This window comes from Apteryx mantelli, chromosome Z (assembly GCF_036417845.1).
Source record: "Apteryx mantelli isolate bAptMan1 chromosome Z, bAptMan1.hap1, whole genome shotgun sequence".
Taxonomy (NCBI): Eukaryota; Metazoa; Chordata; class Aves; order Apterygiformes; family Apterygidae; genus Apteryx; species Apteryx mantelli.
Genome location: NC_090020.1, coordinates 64,719,295 through 64,739,027, shown reverse-complemented (window position 1 = coordinate 64,739,027; position 19,733 = coordinate 64,719,295). Strand labels below are relative to the sequence as shown.

Sequence of the window (19,733 nt, the reverse complement as noted above, 5' to 3'; positions counted from 1 at the left end):
ATTTCACCATTATCTGAAAGTAAATAGTGCTGTGTGCTATTCTGGCTGTTCAGGTTCAAGAAGAATGAATTTAAACTTGAATTCATTCAGAAAAAAAATAGATTGTGCACACCCCTGATTATCATAATATCTAACTACCTTAGTGGGGAGACTAAAAGAAAACACGTGTATACTGTAGGAAAATCGAGGCTGAAGCAGTGTATAACTGCAGTTCATAAATGAGCAAGAGGGGATGGATAAACATGCAGAAAGAAAATGAACTATACAAATAAATTAAATGACAGTGTTGGCCTGAGAATACTTGTGCAAGCTGACCATGAATACATTTAAGCTGGAAATTTGAAGAAACTGTTCTAGTTAGGGCAATGAGATAGTGGAACCACCTTTTCAAATACAAATGCAAAGATAAAAACACAGAGATAAAGGTTTCTTTATGAATTTATCTCTGGATAACTTTCACCAATGTCTTTATAAAAGTTCAGTCAACCTTTCTTCTTATTTTGAGTTATTCAAGAGGCAGAAAAAAACTCTGGCATCTAAACCAGTATTTTTCATAATTTGTTTCTATACTTATTACAAAAACAATAGTTAAAATATGCATATTGCTGTGCATATTATTACCTATCAATTGGATGTGGCGCAAAAAAGTAACAAGTTTAAAAGTTTGTTAAGAAGTTTGTTTTATCTGCTTACAAAGGCACTTTAAATGATTAGATACTAACTCATTTCTTTCCACCTAAACCTCTATTATTCAATGTCTTTCAGATTTTTATCTAGAATGAGTAGTAGTGATCATACAGGGCTTTCAAAACCCCTTGTTAGATAACTCTTTCTCAGAGCAATATGAATGTAATGAAAAATCATTGCCAGTTTTTCTAATATACAGTTTTGGATATGTGCCATTTTTTTCATGTTGATAAGATGCAGAGTGCTTGTATTGCACTTACCTGGGAAGATTGAGAAATTCTAGTTAGGAAGAGCAGATTTTTCTAATTTAAGTTTTTTTAACCCACATAGTCTGTTTTCTACCTGCAGAAATATATTTTTAAGCCAGAATTTGACCTAAAATATATCTATTTACAGCATGTCTTTTCCTGAAAATTATTCTTACTGAAAGATATCTCTGAATCTGATCTGCACAACCTAAAATGATGCCTCATTTTTCTAATTCTCATTTTAATATTGGAAAGTAGTCAATGAACACAGTTAGAAAATACATTCTAATGTGTTTTAAAATGTAAAAACATTATATTTAATTCTTTTACTTGATTAAAATCATTATTTTAAAACAAATTTCTTCATTTATTTTAAGAGGAATGCCCTTTTCCTATTTTTGAAATGCACATTGGGTTTTTATCTAATTTAAAAAATGTGATATAAATGATGAATGTATTTCTGAAGATAAAATAATGTAAAAGATATTTAATTCAATATACCTACTTTTGTCTGTTCCCCCACGTGCCAACTTTTCAACTGCTTGAATAGAAAGCAAAATTCTACCCATAAACATTTTCATGTTTACAACACTGATAAATATGCATGAGAACTAAAAGCTGTCCTGTATGAAGGAAATGAAAATTAAATAGAATTTGGAGAGTGAGATTCTCCAAAATGTCATCACTGAGGGTTTTGCCAAGGCATCTCTCTTCTTTTGAGTATGGGGTCTCCATCTAAAAAAGTGACTTGAATTGATTTTACAACTTTAACTTGCAAAAAACAAATGCCACCTGGAATCATTAAACATATGTATCCTCTTCCTGCGATCAGATAGGCAGTATCAGGTACAGGAAGAGATTGTTTCTTTTGTGTATTTTTAACCTCTTTTTGGAGAAGTAAAAACTGCTGTTTTTCTGTGACAGTGAAGATATCCTCTCAAGAAATCAAAATCTGTTTAAATGTTGAACTATAAAATACATCTGGTAGAAAAGTAGATGATAAAAAAGAAAGCTTGAAAGATAATGTGCACTGGTTTGAAATGTGGACTGTTATCAAGATGCAGATTTGTGGAAAAGGGCATAAAAGCATTATGAAGGAGAAATGTGGAAGTTCATCTTCTACGGAGCCCTTTGTTTAGATGTGAATGAAACGCAGGAGGACATTGTTTTGCAGATGCTGTAAGAAAAGATGTTTGTAAAATACTCACACTGGCTGAATATTTTCTCCATTTTTATATCAATAGAGGTTATTTGAATATCATGGCAGACTAGTTGTTTTTTCTTTTTTTACATCAGTACCAGACACTCAGGAAAACAGTTCCATAAATCTAGTAGTGGATGGCTACTGAGAACAGTGCCATTTCTGGAAGTTAATATCTAACTTCTTTCCAATATTAAGAGCTAGTTTGTCTTGCAGCAGCAATATTCATTCTAAAAGGAGGTCAGATTTTTAACTTTATGAAATGTAATGCTATGTTTTCAATATAAGCTCATAATGCTTTAAAAATCATGTTATGTTCTTTGTCTTAATGATGCTTGATACCACTGCACTGCACAGTTCAAACATATTCAATATAAAAAGAGTATTTTGTTTTGCCAGATGTAAATAAACTGCTTTTTCAGTATTATTGAATTGTTGCTGTGTAGTCTGCTTCTCAGAGATGCTTTGTTCTGAATTAGATTAATGTATAAAAGTAAGGTTATTGGCAAGTTCTTCAGCTGGACACAGCTTTTTATAAGTAACCCTGGAGCAGTGTTTTCTTCTGCTGCTTTAACTAAAATATCAGCCTGCAGTAATCACTAAAGAGAAGTTTATTTGCCCTTGTCAGTATACCAAGATAGTTGTTTTCCCCATGTAATGTAGTTCCTATTCTCAATTAAGAATAAAAAAATCTTCAGTTATATTTGTAACATTTCTTAAATCTTTCTGGCAGCCTGCGTTGTACTCTAGTGTAGCAAGCTTATCTTAAATTTAAAAAATGAGGAAAAGCTTTAGGTATTTCAACTGCTATTCAAACAGTTTGTTTTTTGTCATAGCTTAGCACAATTAAATATGACTGCAGGGTGCATCTCTGATAAACAAAAAGCCACTAGGCTTTACCTGCTTTATTAGGCAGCCATACCTGGAACATTGAAACAGAAATCAATTTTTAGGTTCTTGTTATAATATCTGTTAAAAATGTGGAGCTTTACATGTCGTATATGTTCCTTTTTCTTCATTTATGTTTGCTTGCCTGAAATTGTGCTAGATGTCACTCTGTAAACAGAAGCTTCTTAGTTCACTGTTTCACTTTTATAAGAATCAAATTGCTTTTTACCACAGTAGAGCAACTCTGTTGAGATGATTATAAAATTCACAGAACAATCCTGACACGTGAAGCACTGGAATACTATCTCCTTGTTACTGAAGTGAACTTTCAAACAATATTAGTGAAGCAATAAATATGCTAAACCACAAATTAGAGGGGGTGCATAAAAAGAGAGAAGGTCACTGATGAGCAGGATTTTAATCATAAGCTCACTTTCCAACCTTATAAACAATGATTCTTATCTAGAAGTTGCACATCTTAAGCATCTACATTAATTTTACTTTTAAAACTTTTCTGTGTTAACAGTCTATGTAAGAACTTGATACGTTTCTGCGTAGTTGCTGCAAACTGAATCTACCTGTTCAGTTAGTGAATTTAACTGGAAAGACCTTATTCTTTTACTATATATAAATGAATTTTCAAGCAGACACATCAATCTTTTGAATAGAAAACTGTCTAATACAACTGAAATTATAAAAGGCCCCAGTGTATCTCAACAGAAGAAATTCTAGAAATCTATTGGCAATAAATTAGATGTCATGAAAAGTTCTAAATATAATTTCCATGTGCTTTGTTTTATGAAATTGTAATCATAATTGTAATAAAAATAGCCTATTGTTAAAAGTGGTGCTGGTTTATAAACAAAATACATAGTACACGCACACATGCTACTTCCTAGGGAGCCAAGATGTGAATTATCATGCTGTCTTTCTGTCCACCAGTGTTGTCACCCTCAAACTTCAAGAGTTTATACATTTCTAAATTTCCACTGAAGGAAAAGCAGGCAAAATTTGGCAGCAGCCCTCTGGCTGCATCATATGGTAGCTCACCAGACAGCACGCCCATGGTGTTCGTTGGCCTACTTTTTGGTATTTGGGAGTGTCGTAAAAGATGTGGAGAACTACTGAGGTTATTACATGGGTGTAGGTGACACAGGACATGCGTTCGGATTTCTTTAGGGTCGCTGTTCTCAGAAAGACTGACCTGGTAATAGAGGTTGCCTGTCTTGCATCAAACTCTGTCGTACCTGTTCTATGTTTTTAAAAGTGCTTTAAAAATTTTTAATGATAGTGTGTGTTTAACCTATTTTTATTCCCATTCTTAGCTGCATGTTGATGTCTCATTTTGAAGAGCCCAAAGTTACAGAAGATGAGGAACCTCCCACAGAACAAGACAAAAGGAAGAAAATGGTAAGTTTTAGATCCGTTGTTCAGTTTTAGAAATGATTATGTAATTCACTTTTGTCAGCCTGAATTCTTTGCCTTTGGATTTGGTTCATCTGTTATTCTTGGAAAATTCACCTCTTGAATTAAAAAAAAGCTCTGATGAGAAACTTCACAGCCACAATTATGCTTCTGCATTCCTTTTGAGTCTTGGAAAATGCTGCCAAAAGAAACATTTATTCACCCAATTTGAATGCTTTAATACTAAAGATACCATAATAAGGGTTTATTTTGAAAAATTTAGGGACATAAACTTGCTGAAATGTCATGACAGGCCAAGTTTTCAGATCTCCTATTTCTTTCGAAAACAATGTTTTATTATATTGTATTATGTGTCTTACTGAAACATCTATTGATTTATGTGTTTACATAAAACATTTTTCTAATATAAAGAACTCTTAATAAGGAGCATTGATTTAGATTGACATGTCTGGATTAGGAACCCTGCATTTTAGCCGTTTTTGCCTTACCTAAATGTGAATGTTTCATCATTTAACCATTTTTGTAAGTGTTAAGGGAAACTGGTTCCTCACATTTTGATAACTTGCATAGAAAACTGCAGTGTACAAACACTGTGGTATAAAATTGAGTCTGATATGTTTGTCATTGGATAATGGCAAAAAGTGGAATTGCGTGATTCAGTAGATGCATGTAGTCCCCTCATACACATTTGCTTTAATTGACCAACCTGTATCCAAAGGAAGACTTGTGGACCCTTCTTTAATAGTTCTTTTTATTTCTTGTAGGAGGGGAGGAGAGCTTGAATGATTTTTAGTTGTTTGTTTCATCTCTTATTTTTTAAGCTTTTGGGTGCTTTTCATTTGTTTTTAGGCTTTTTTAATATTAATTAATAGTTCTTTTTTTAAAAAGTTAGACACTTGCATATACTGCTGCTATTGGTGATGCCTTAAGAGAAATTCCTAGTGTCTTGAAACTTATGATTTAAAAAAATATATATATATATGTTGTTTTCTGTGATCCTTAAAAACACATTAAACAGCTTTAAATTACTTTTAAATTAAATTGCTTTTAAAAGAATGATTACAAGCATCTGTATGTAGACCCTGTTGTGTTTGGTTGAATTTTCTTCCAGCCTGTGGGCTTAAATGAAATTTGCAACATTTCTTACAGAATTATAATATTCATTCTCTTAGTGGCTTTGGATAATCTCTTGAGAATCGAGGCACTCTTTTTACAACCAGTATCATTCTTCCCTCTTAAATGGTCCAGTGCACCGGTATAATGTTGATAAACACAGTCATAATAAAGGAGCTGTTTGGGGATCACATGTAATACTGAGTTATTGTCCATATTGTTTTTGCTTGTGTGTAAGAGAAATGGCTGTGCTTTGGCGATGATGGGCCAGAACCATTGAGGGCATGACTAGGCAGGTTTTAATTTGCATGGAGAATATATTTGCCCTTGAGCCATATCTCCTGCTTCCCTTTTTTCTTTAAGGAATTGCTTGTGATTTCTTCACCTGCTGTTCTTGAACATCTTCTCAACCTTTGTCTCCTTAGAAGGTTGACATAGAATAAATTGTCATATATGAACACTGAAGCTTCATTTCCGTTTCTTATTTCTCTCATATTGTAGACAGACCTATTTCCATTGTTGCTGTGTTTTCTAGTTTTCCTAAGCACATGAAAATCCTTTGTTTTTCTCACTTCAAGCCTGTTTTGTAAGAATGTCTGTCTTAATTTCACTCTTCTTATTCCCATACTTAGCAGATTGTTCCTGATGTATTTCAGACCTGAACCTTCTATACTATGGTCCCTATGTCTTTCATGTCACTTTTTCAGCTAACTGAAGTATTCACCATATTCTTATTCCTTTGTATGACATTTCTCACAGCTGTTAAAGCAAACAAACTCTAGTTGATATGAATGTCTGCTATAAATTAGTTCTGAACCAGCTGAAATTGCTTGGTATAAAATTTGTTCTGCATGTTGCAGAAATTGAGACAGCTGTTTAATTCTGAATGCTACTGATCATTCTGATGGTAGTAGCAGAACTGTCAAATAATAGCTAGGGCTGTTAATCATGCCCTACAAGCACAACTAGTATATGATTTTTAAAAAATGGATTAAAAACAAAAAAGCCCCTGGGACCATCCCACCCTCCTGTGCTAGAAGTTTCTTCCTCTCTGTGAGAGTATCAGCATTCAAATGGTTCATTTGATATTTAGAACAACTGTAGTAGCAGGTATGTCTGGTGAATGGGGATGGGAACAGATATTTGTGATGAGGAGAGGTACAGGAACCACCTAAAAGGAATCTGCAATTGATTTAAGAAAAATTCTATTCCCCTGCCCTGCTTTATTCCTGCGAGAGGTGTCTACCCTCTTAGATATTCTAGATGCTGAATCAGTTTGTATGGTAGGGCTCAGAGTTTAAACTGTGTAAAACAATAATGAAAAGTTAAATGGGATTATCTTTTTGAACATAATAATGCATTACAACTTTAAAGGCCACTAATGTGAGGAAAAAGTACAAACTGGCATGGTCCATGCTAAGTATCATTTCCTGATGTTTGCACAGGATCTAAATATTTTTATGTTATTCCTTTATCCTGTCACTGCTACGTCTCTTCATTATTATTCACAGCTTATGATTACTAAAAACAATAATAGCTAGAACAGTGTTTTATAAGTTTATGAAAATTTAGTGTAGTTTAACCAGTTTATGATAATTTAGTGTTATATTTCTAGGGACTGTTATTTCATTTTCCTTGGAAATTTATTTAGAAAATGTGAATAGATGGGAGAGAATGATTCACGACCTTGCACTGCGTATAGTATATAGATCTTCTTTTACGTGCCCTTAACGTATATGTTTTTAGTAACTCCAGTATCATTTTTGAAAAGGGAGTTAAGCTTTTTCAGCTATATATTTGAAACTAGGGAAGGGAAGAATGAAGTACGGTATTTTCCTTAGATAAAAATCTATCATTTAAACTTGTAATCGTCCATGTGGGCACATGTTTTAGATAAAGCTGTATGTAAATTATAAGCTTTGTGATTTTTCTTTTTTGCTTTTTCACCTAGTATGGAAAGTATGAGTCCTTACTTTATAGATTCTGAAGAAAATAAATTGATGAGTTATAAGCCAAATGACTAAATTTTATGTGAAATTGCAATTTATTAAAAGCAATACTTTTACAGCATAAGTAGTATTTTGCTATGTATTTTGTTTTAGGTATAATTTCTATCTGTGCAGCTAGTCTAAAAATGAGCCACTGATCTAATCCAAGGCCCGCTGATATCTATGAAAAAACTTCAATGTTAGTAGACTTGTATCATCTGTTTTCATTGTGTAATCTTATATCCTTTGTTAAAAATAAAGGATATGTTCCTTTCTTAAATGATTTTTCCAGCTTTTCCCAAAGCATCACAATCACAAGATACTTGTCATCACAGTAAATATAATTTTGTGCCCATCATTCTTGCTCCCTCTTTAGTATCAAAATATCCATGTTTAAATTGAGGAGAATCCCTTAAGGTCTGGAAATCTTTCCAGCACAGAATTAACTCAGGACATCCCCAAAACACTTTTTTTTTTTTTTTAATGTTTAGGAGATATTTATTATTTGTTCTTGCATTCTACATACCATTGCGTTATTGCTTGTAGTGATTAGGTCACCATTTTAGTGCTGAATAATACATGATTTTGTATTGGAAATTGTGTGATTTTGACATTAGTGTTGTCTGAAGATGTTGAGGATAGAGACCCACCTAATAAAAATTGGTTTAAAACAACTGATAATTCCACAGAATTCTGTTGGTTCTGGTAAGTGCAGTTGTGGGGGGGGCGGGGAGAACGGACAACTGTTCTCCAAAACTGATATGCTGCTCTTCAATCAAACCACTGTTTAAAACCAATGATGTGGCAGAAGTGTGCTATCAGTCCAGCGCTGGTATAGGCACTTGTGCCAAAGTTCAAGATCAATTTGTAAAGTAGCTAAATTTTTGTTGCTGTTATTAGAAAACTGTTCCAGAACGTCATGATTCTAGGGATTTTACTGAGAAGTATTGGCTTTAATACCAGCTATGTCCTGCTGACATACATTGTGCAGGGTAAGCGGGAGACATTTAGTCATTTGGGTCTGATTTTCCTGTGAACAGAGGTGCAAAAATGAAACAATCATTTTGAAATCTTTCAGTAACTTTGACTTCAACTGCTTTTCCATAGTTTTAAAAAAGAGGTTTAGACATGTAGGGAATTCAGTGCTAAATTTTACATTTCTCAGGTAATATGCTGGTAATTGAAAGTAAGTTGTGACATGAGGTCACAAACCTGCATCAAGTATTATGCAGGTCATTGTCCTGCATATAGCTTTGGAGCTTCTGTGGCACGTGAGGATAGAAATAGGGTGATTCATTCCACAGAGCTGGCCACTTAGTAGGAGATTTGAAGATGTCTCTACTCATAAGTGAAAACTGCTTAGAAAGGCAGAATGCATAACAGATACTTGTGCTGTTATGTATTTACTTGAAAGAAAATCTTCTGACAGTATCATGTTCATAGTATAGCCTTAAATATAACTAGTGATCTTTTAAAACAGTTATTTATTGTCATAGCAATAGGAGCTGTACAAACATAGAAGGACATGCAGTCTTTGAAGACCTTACGCTCCAGGGGTTAACACAGCAGACTATTAGTGAGGAGTAAGAGGGAAGAGGTGTTCAACAGGCAATGAAGTGAGCCAGTGTAAGTGTGGGTTCCTGTAAGTACTTGTGTATAGAGCTATTTATGTTGTATACAAATTACAACAGAAGTATAATGATTTCTCTAAACTACATTCAATAGTCTATTTTTCAAAAGTTATTTTTCAGACTGGAATTATCCAGAACTGAAAAGACCCTGCAGGCCTTATGTTAGATATAAGCGCTTGAACATGTAAAAGGGACTCCAGTCTCATTCAATAACACTGTTTTTAAATACCTTTTAAGTAAACCAACCATTTAAAAATAATTTACATTAATCAAAAGGAAAAACTGCTATTTTGAAGAAAAGATTGTGCCAGAATAAGGGATGCCACGAAGCATTGTAAACTTGATTTTGTGTAAAGATGCTGAAATGCAATAGTAATAAGCATCAGTATAAAATTTGGATTAGTAAATTAGGGCCCTCCAGTGCTGCCACAACAGAAGAGAGCAGCTAACGAACGCTTCACGTCCTGGCGTGAATTATGTAGAGTGTGAAGAGTCATGCTTGAGAGGTAGGAAAAAGGGAGAAAAGGTGAGTAGGTCTTAACGTACAGCTTGGGAAACTTTCAGTGATCCAGACAGCCCCCATGCCTTAGGCCCTGTCAGCTCTCTAAAACAGCTTTAGTTTCGGAAGATACAAAGATGACTTAGAACAATATTCACATTTTGCCACCTGGGCTGCAAATTGTGTTCTGTTTTCCAAAGAAGCACAATGCAGAATCTCACACTGTCTCTCACTTAATGACAGGGCTTGTATCTAGGCCTGTGTGTGTATGATGCCCAAATCTAGTTATAGTTGGTGCATGCTGCAACAAGATAATGTGACTCAACAGTAATACCTGCAACATAACTATTTAGCTCTAGGATATTCTTTTTTACATTCCAGTGGTACTGCTCATGTAAGTTAAAGAACATTTGTGAGGCACATAGGTGCTAGTAACCATGTAGTATATTAGTATATTGAGTTGGAAAGCAGGATGAATGACAAAGTGACAGAGATTAGAAATGGTACAAAAATTGTTCAGGGTAGTTGAAACTAAACTCAGTTGTGATCTTGCAATATTGAGTGACTTTGTGATACAACAACAGAAGACGGCAAGTGTCAATAAATGCAAAGTAATGCATGTGGTGGGAGGAAAACAACCCTGCTATACATACACGGTAATGGGACCTAAATTAGCTGTTATACTTGAGAAAATTATTTTGGAGTCATTGCAGATTGTTCTCTGAAAATGTTAGCAATTGTCAAAAGGACAAAGATGTTAGGGATTATAAGGAAAAAAATTGAGAGCAAAACAAAAGCGGTATTATGCTGGAAATATCCATAGTGTATACACAGTATTGCAAGCAGTTCTACTCATCATATCAGAAAAGAGATAGAAGAACTGGAAAAGTTAGAGGTATGCTAAGAAGTATGGAATGATTTCCTTATGAGGAGAGACTAGACCATTCTCCCATATTTCTTCAAGGTTTTCTGAGGCGAAAGTATGTATAGTAAACTTGATGCATCCTTCTCGTATCATATTTATTGTATGTGCAGAGATCAAGTGGACTTTATCTGTGCTTGTTGACATATCTAGGAATTTGGATGTGCTGAAGTTTGGCGCTCATGTTTGGACTGAGCTATCTAAAATGGAAATCCCAGAGACTGGAGTTTGGGTGGTTTGTTTCTAATGCACTCACAAATATACACAATCTACAGGAGATATCTCTAAGGAAAAAGAGAGGGGGAGAGAGAGAAAACACAGGGAGAACATAGCTATATGTCTATACAGGTATAAGGTAATATGCCTTACCTGAACAGGCTAAAATTCTTTAGCATGGAAAGTAAAAGACTGATACTGTAGAATCATGAACTGAATGGCAATGACAAATGAACATCCTATAACAAATTTCTGTCCCTTTTTACTAGGCAACAGGTTTAAAGCAAACAAAAGGAATTACTTTTTTAATGCAGCATGTAATTAAATTGTTGAATTTATGACTGCAGGCTGTTTTGAAGCCCATAAATCTAGTTCTTTTTTCAATCAATTTAGACAATTCAAGGAGGATGAATATATTGTTGGTTCTAAAGTTCAGTGATCCGGCTGCACCTTCTGGCTCGTGAGGATTTTAGTGTTGACTGTGGAAAGTTTGAAAGGGAAGAATGACTCTGTATTTGTGCAGCTTCCCAACTGCCCAAGGTTGGGAACAGAATAACGGATATAGTAGGCTCCTGGTCTCACCTTAACAGCAGTTCTTACATGGTGCTGCAAGAAGAAAAATCAGATAAATGATTGGCTGAAGGTAATCTTTTCAGAAGTGAAGAAATGAAAATTACTGCTTAGCAGGAAAATTGATAATCTTATTTCATGTATCGGCTACAGCAGTATCCCCTTGCTTTTTGAATCCATGTTATTCCTGATGAAACAGATGTTCTAAGTCATTATTTTAGTTCATAAACATTCTAAAAAAAATTCATTGTAAAGATTATGCTGTTTGCCTTTCCTAGTCCATCATTTTTTTTTATTTGAAGTGAAGAATTTTGAAAGCAGTCAGCAACTTCTAACCCAGCAATACAGACAGGAATTCCTGCAAATAATAGCAGAACTTTGCTATTATCTCAGTTAAGCACCTGTTATTGCTGCACATCACAACTGAATTAGTTCTGCTTTCAAGAAATCAGACTAAATGTGCTTCTCTTTGTAAGCCTATCCTAATGTATTATGTTGTAATTAATTAGGACATTAATCATTCACAGGCCCCATCATCTCCAGATCTCGAAAGACAAAAACCTCCTGAGACAGCATTTAATAGTAATATTTAATCAAGATTTATAGTTTCTGAGATTTTTGTTGAGATTCCTAATGATCAGTCTGCTTATCTGCAGTAGATGAAATACCCGTGAAATACCCATGAAAAGTAGAACCTTAAAATTAAGGTTCACTAGAACTTCAGAACTGCAGGGTTTAGTTGGGCAACCAGTTTGCATGAAATTGGCATGGAAAACAGTAAACCTAACATCAGGACTACGTATTTTAATAACCCTGAAAACTGAGGCTTATTTTGCAACTATGTGGTAGGGTCACATAAGTCATATGTTGGTAACTGAAAATGTAAATTAGTTGGTTTGGGGAGAAAAAGGTTGTTAAAGAATGGCTTTTTGGAGATGTGTGCCGAGGTGACAGTGATGCATGCCATTTATCTAGTTTCTTCTGTATCTGGGTCGCAAGTATGAGAACACTTGTCTGTGCAATTTTAATGCTGGGCTTTCTGCACAGGATTCCCTGCAGTAATTTTGTGTGTGACTGTTTACAGGTATGAATTTACTGAAACTAACAAATAAATTAGAAATGTGGTATGTTTCCCAGATTATAATTCTTTTTTAACAAATGCAAACTGTTCTGAGATTGGTTCTTTGTCTGCTTGGCAAAATAGTCTTTTTTACCCTGTAGATCTGCCAAAGCAATATTGCAAGAGGATAAAAGTAACCTTGGCAAATCTTGATTACAGTAGCTGTAGCTTAGATTTTTGTTAGTATCTTTCAATGTGAAAAGCCTGTTTAAAATTTAGAGACAAGATTATATTTACTGAGGAAAAATTACTATACAAAGAATGCTAAACTATTATCACAATTAGATCCCTTTGCAAAAGACTGCAGTGTTAGAAATAAGTAATAAAAAGATGATATTTTACCTTTGAAATGTAAAATAGCTGGGAGTAGAAAATGGTGAAGGATCAAAGGCTAAGATGATGATATTAGGAATACCAAGAGGATGATTAAGAGACTCATAACATGAAAGGTGACCATAATAGAAAGAAGAAAGAACTTGCAGGCACTGATAGATGATGCTAAAAAGTAGTCTGCTTATTCACTCCACTTGTTCATAAGAAATACACCTTCAATTTCGCTTTTGTGACAATTATAATGGTTTTTGTTTCTTTTATTTTTGCTCTAGCTTTCTTTGCTTTTAAATGTATCTTAAAGCACTAATAGGTATAATGTCTTCCACTCCATATTAAACCATATATCTAAATAATTCTTTTTTGTGTTATACCAGAATAGAAAGGAATGGAAAGGTGTCATGAATGTGCAATGTGATTTTTCTTGGAAGAATTTTTTTTATTATTATTATTTTACAAATTCATCCATGAATATTTGAAAAATCACATAGCTCATCTGGTGAGAGTGACCTAAGCTTACTACTGCTAAAGAAAAATCGAAACTTCGGCTTAGGCACTGGACAGCTTATGTTTTTATTGATGATGTCTCTATATTCAAACCCATTTGTCAGTCCAGGTAATTTATTAAATAAGGCATACTTCGTGTGTTGCATTCCTGTTTAATATAAACTCTATGTGATGCTAATTGTTTCCCATGACTTCTAGTCAGAGAAGAATTTAATGCCTTATTTCTTAACTCTGATTCAACCCAACAAGGGAATTTATGATCTAAAAAATGTCGGAGTTACAGTTGATCACATTAAATTTCAGTATCCTTCATCTACAGCAATAATCCTCTTTATTGTTTACATAGTGGCTGATAAAATATTGCTAATAATGCGGTAAACTTATGCCATAGATGATATGTGAAATAAGAATGAAGAAATCCTGAAGGAGCAGTTGTGCAAGTTTAATATGCCTCAGTTCTTTTGGGGATAGCAGTATAGCAGGGTATTACAAGCTCAGAAAAGACTCCTGTTGCAGTGGCCTTTGACATCTAGCATCATATGGTTTTCTGACCTTCCAGTATAAGTAGTAGTGTTGTGGGGTTTTGATACTAAGATAAGCAGAAGTTCTCAGGTCTGCAGTAATTTCCTGTTTATTCAACATCCTCCTTTATGATACTTCAAGCTCCAGGTGCAGCCACCCTCCCACCAACCCATAAGCATACGCACTTGCCCCCTTCATCCAGCCTGGTGGATTGAGAGACAAATGCTGTGACAGATGCCTCTGGCCTGCGCACACCTCTCATTATCAAGACAGATATTCCCCCTCCCTTCCTCAGAAAATAGTGTAATTTTTCCAGACTTGGTCACATCTTTATACGTTAGGAAAAATTATTTTAGCTATTGTTGTTTAATGGTTAGAGAACAGGCCTGAAATTCTAAGTAAAATGGATTTTTATTTCTAGCTATTTCTGTTGTTTGTCATATGGATTTAAATCAGTTCAGCTTTTTTCAGTGTTTTGTTTCCTTATTAGTAAAATCAAACTGATTATACTTTATGAAAACTTTTAAAGTACTTATCATGGTAACATTTGATGGGTTTCATAATACTGATGGAAAATCAACAAAGCAGCTTTGAAATCTCTGTCTTATAGAAGGGCAAAATCTTATAGCAGATTGGGTCTGTGATTTGAGAACTGTTGTTTCAAATAGTTTGAAACTGCCGTCTGTTTTTCATCTTGGGGGTAAATTTGATCTTTGCCTTCTGAGAATTTCTCTTGTTTCTCAGCTATGTACAAAGAAAAGCAGGAGATCTTTGTTTCCCTGGCTCAGGTTATAAAAGAGATGAGTAAGTTCCAGACTATTTTTTACTGTGATGTTATATATTGTTTTCTTCTTATCTGTTTCCACAGCTTGCACTAAAGGACCCTGTACACACTGTGTCATTGCAGCAGTTCGTCTATGAGAAGCTAAAGGCACAGCAGGAATTACTGGGAGAACAAAGTTTTCATGCGCTTATGGAAACTGTGGATACAGAAATAGTTGCACAGCTACAAGAATTTTTACAAGGCTTCTAAATAAGCAGAAACAAGTTTTTTTTAATGTCCAACTTCCCTTCCAAATAATACAAAAAAGCCAAAACTATAGCCTTCCTTCTTGTATGGAAGAGCCTACTGAAAGCTAAAAATAACTTGTTTAAAAAGAAAATTTTTTTCCTTGAAAATGTTTTTTCCTCACTGTAAGGTTGACAGAATAAATGTAAATTGGCTCCTGACTAGAGTTTACAAACTCATTTCATGAGTGTGTGATTTTCTGTGTATGAAGAATGGTGGATTTGCATAAGGAAATATGTTTAATAATTTCTTTTGCTTCCTTTGCTGTTAATAGAAAAAACAAGGTTTTTGACTTCATCGTTACTCCTAACACTGAGAATGGGAAGCTGATTTTGGAGTTCTTTTTGTGCAATGGTAACATCTTGATTTCCCTGCCTTACACTTCTTAATTGCTACTGATGATTTTTTTTTTCTGCAGCTGTTTAAGTAGGGGAACTGTTACAGCAGGAAACACTAAGTTTTTAATTAAATTTAATGTTAAATGTTATATGCACACATAAATCTGTGTATGCTTAAGATTCCCAGGCTTAAGGAGTTGAACAACATTTTTTCCTTTCAAAAGAATAAATTACCAAATGTGAATTTTCCCTGAAGCTGACAGGGTTTTAGTGTACTGTAGGTATTTAAGCTATCAGCCTTGGTAGAAGTGGGATTTAGGGTGTATTTAGCATTGCTGAGTAATTGTCCTTTTCATAAGATGAAGAACACCATCCTAAATCTATTGAATATGTTTGATTTTAGAGCAGACCCTGTAGGATGTAATGAGGATAGCTGACTTAGGAAGAATGATGGAGAAATCTTGAGGATAGTTGGTGATTCAAAGGAAGTATTTTTCACATCCCTAATTACTATCTTTATTCCTCAACAGAAGAAAAATTGTTGAAGGGAAGGTGAACAAGGGAGAAGTTATTCTTATCCAATTCTTCTATGCTGACAGACCTAGTTTTATTTTCTGAAAACTCTGGGATATCAAAATGCACAGTACAATCTTATTATAGATGGCTGTGAACAGCATGTAACTGCAGAGTCCTTTGTTCCTCTGAGTTACAGAACTGTACTACAAATTCTGATGCTTCCAAAAAGACAAACAGTAAAGTGTCAATTAGACTTTCCAAAGATGCCTCACTCCTGACTTACTTAACTTGCATTCTGTTACTACAGTACGTAAAACTACCTGTAATTTAGAGAACCATGCCCTCCTCCACTAACCTTATTGGACCTATAAGGAATGATTGTGCTGTCGCATGGAATAAGTCATTATAACTCTTCGTGGCCTTGATTTTTTTTTTTTCCTCTGCGCTTTAAGATTAACTAAAAGCTTCTTTGCATGAATCAATCCTCACACTGTTAATATTTCCATTAGTCATTCTAAAATACATTTAAATAGGATATATTAAATAGGCTTTCCTGGATTACTTTCTGTAGAGTAACTATTGCCTTTAATTTGATACCAAAGCACAAATACATGTAAAGATGGACATTCCACAAAATGCCCATCTCTCCTGATGGGCTTTCAGCTTTAATTACTGGAACAGCAGCGTTATTGAAGGTTTGTTTTAACTATAATTTTAGGTAGTGTTACACTTACATGAAAAGAAAGTTTTGTTTTTCCATCCCTCAGTTAATTTGTAGCTTTTAGTGCTGAGTTATACAGAGAACTGCTGGCCACCCTAAACTTCTGTTGTTGCTATTAAACTAACTTTGTTAATGCTTTGTTATGTTTTGTTTTTGTTTTTTTTTGATAATGTACTTAGGGTTTTATTATCAAAGTAACACTTCTGTGATTCCTACCATGGAATATGCTGTCCCAGACAGTGATCTTTGTACCATAGCTGGCTCTCCAAGTGTTTCGCAAAGCTATGCCGTAAGCTGAGCGTTCTGAAGGAACTGGGTACACATGTTAAGAGGAAGGAGTGTCTACTAATCCAGCAATATAGATCAGTATCATAGTTGGTTACCCTTTCTTGACTCTACAACATACAAGTAGCAACATTGAGGAAAGCAGTTAAAATTGTTTGTGAGCAGAAATATTTCTTCATGAGAGAAAGATGATTTTATTGATCTCAGAGAAAAAGAAACTTTGACTGTAATGCTTCTTAAACTATATTTGTAGAAGCGTTAGAGAATATCAATGTATGTGTGTATATATGAAGATGAAAGTTTTCATTTTTATCACCAATTTCTTTATTACAAAAAAAAATCTTACTTTCTTGACTTCCTTCTATCTCATTTTTAGTTGTCATAACACAGTGAAACATACCAGAGGTAAATGAGTCATTAATTCCAATTAATTCTAGGCCGCACCTGGACATAAATTGCTGTTATCCAGTACCTCAATTTTTTGCTTATTCATCAGAGGCCTATCATCAGGATACTTCATAAGTGTTACTGAAAAGTTTTGAGCCCGGACTGTCACAATTCAAATAATTATCTACAAACTTGAGACTCAAAGATAGCTTTGAGTTTTAATTGTTTGTTGCCTGGGCAACCGCAGGAATAACAGGATAAAGCTGCTACTTTCTATGTGCCTTTGACATTCATATCTTGGGGGAGAAAGGCTATTTTGCATTTTGAGAGGATTTTCCTCTTAAGCGCTGATCCTCCACCTTCAAAGCTGGAGTGAACTTTGCTTCACTAAAGGACAATTCAACTCTTAGGACAGTGGGTATTTTTGTGTGTGCCCCCCCCCCCCCCAGGTGATTGGCTCTTTAAAGATATAGGAACCTACATGCTTTTGACAATCTCACCAGAACCAGAGGTTTTCAGTATTTGAGTTTTTCTCTTTACTGCCCCTTTGGAGGGTAGGTGTTTTTAAAGCATTCCTCTGTTCCCAGAGGATGTGTGGCCACTCTCCTGTGCCTTTTCCTTCACCTTTTGGCTGAGTGGCAGTGGCTGCCAGAGGGATCAGACCTCTGAATGCAAAACCTGCCCTCTTTAACCAGCTACCAGCATGTCTCTCCAGAAGCTTTTGATATCCCGTTACTTTCTGCTTCTTACCGTGGCCCAGCCAGGTTTGCTAGAAAAATTGGTACAACGTGGATGTTTCCTGCATCTGATTTACTCATTCACCCAGCAAAATCAATATTCACAATTAAGAGTTTTAGCTGGTAATGTTCTGTACTTGCAAGGAAACAGACTCAGTGCACTAATGGTTCTTTTCCAGTCTGAACTACAGGTGGTTACCAGGACCTGGGGGCAGTTTACCGAAATTGCATTTGTTGCATAGTTCATCTGCGGATGCTTGCATCTTGGAGAGCTTGGCTCAGTGTGAGACTAGCACCGACCTTGCTAGCATTTGCACTGCAGGACTGGGAAACGATGGTTCAGTCTGAATAAATAAATGGTGCTGTGTATGAGCAGGGTTAGGTGAGCTCCAGCGAGCTTTGTGCTGCGCTTCCAGAGCAGCGTGTCGGGGATGGTGGTGCAGAGGTGTTCCAGCCCCCGTTAACCCACCTGATGGAGTGTTCACTGTAATTTATTTTAGTGCATGATAACTAATGTTGGCACAGGCTGTCAAGAATGATACACATATTTTTGGCTAACAATGGCATTATAACATTGTCATAATATCTCTGAATAAGTATATAAATTCATTTTCATATGCATTATGGAACAAGCCAAATTCTTCATTAATGTTTAACTTATCTTGGAAGATTTTACTCCAAGTTAAGTTTGGACTATAAATGAAAATACCATCACAATAACTGTTTGTATGACAGAACTGCTATCAGTTTAGCCTAATGCAATACAAGTGTCTGTCTGTGTTCAGTAGCAGTCCAATACTGAAAAAGTGGAGAAATTTCAGCTTAGACTAGCAGAAAAATTTTTTCTGAGACAGCGAGGAGAAGCTTGTATACTGCTTGTTCATGCTATGCCAGGTTCAAATCAGGCATTATTATATATAATACCGTGGTGTAAATTCTTCAGCTTCATAAGAAATTAACAAATTCTTTTTATCCAACCTCCTCTCTCCCTCCCCAAATGTCATATTAAATTTTCACTTGAAAGTGCTAAATTAGGGCTACTGCAAGCTTGGAGGATTTTGGATTGTTGCTTTGATCTTGTTCCTGTTTTAGCTTTGTTTTTCGAGGCAAAAAAATAATTTCAATTTTTTTTCCTGCAGCACAGTTAAATTCCTGAGGCTTATGAATCAGTTTACCTTTCAGAAGAAGCCATGATTGTGAAGTTGAATGTAAGCCTTTTCTGCCTCTGATTATTCGAATAAACAGTCTTTGAAATTATGAGCTGAATAAAAAGAGAACTGTTTTTGCTATTTCCATCTTTAAAAAAAATTAACTTTGTAGATCACTGACATGACTATTTTTTTGCCCTTTGGTCTAAATCATGAATTAATAACCCATCTAATCAAACATTACTCAAAATTTTCAGCTTCTACAGATAACTTTTGTCTATGCAAGATTTTATAAATACTTGAAATTAAATCGTGTATTCCAGGTATTCTTATCACAGACAAAATTATCGGAATAATTTTGTTTCCACAAATGTTTTTAGGTTGGATGACGAAGTATGTTAAAACTCTAGCTTTAGTATGCAAAAAATATAGAGAGTTTTATAGATACAGATATGTGTGTACATAAACATATAGTGTGTATGCATATAGTCTTAAATAATATATATAGCTGTTGATAGTTCTTCTATGTAACTATCACATATATATCATATGTATAAGCTGAAACAAGCTGGTATCATCGATCATATGTCATATTGCATGTTATATATGCAGTAGTCATACATCATATATAACCACTGTATATATATAATTACTGCATGTATATG

The 19,733-nt window shown here is 34.7% G+C and overlaps 1 protein-coding gene across 3 annotated transcripts in view; it reads left to right on the top strand.

Annotated features, from left to right (window-relative positions):
* The window catches only part of IPO11 (importin 11), a 105,972-nt gene extending 90,861 nt beyond the window's left edge, over positions 1-15,111 (top strand). For all 3 annotated transcript variants that reach the window (XM_067316591.1, XM_067316590.1, XM_067316592.1), the window contains 2 exons: positions 4,350-4,434; positions 14,736-15,111. In XM_067316591.1, the coding sequence (XP_067172692.1) occupies positions 4,350-4,434; positions 14,736-14,900 (250 nt within the window). In that variant the 3' untranslated portion in view covers positions 14,901-15,111. The remainder of the gene's footprint in view (positions 1-4,349; positions 4,435-14,735) is intronic.
* The last annotated feature ends 4,622 nt before the right edge of the window (positions 15,112-19,733 follow it).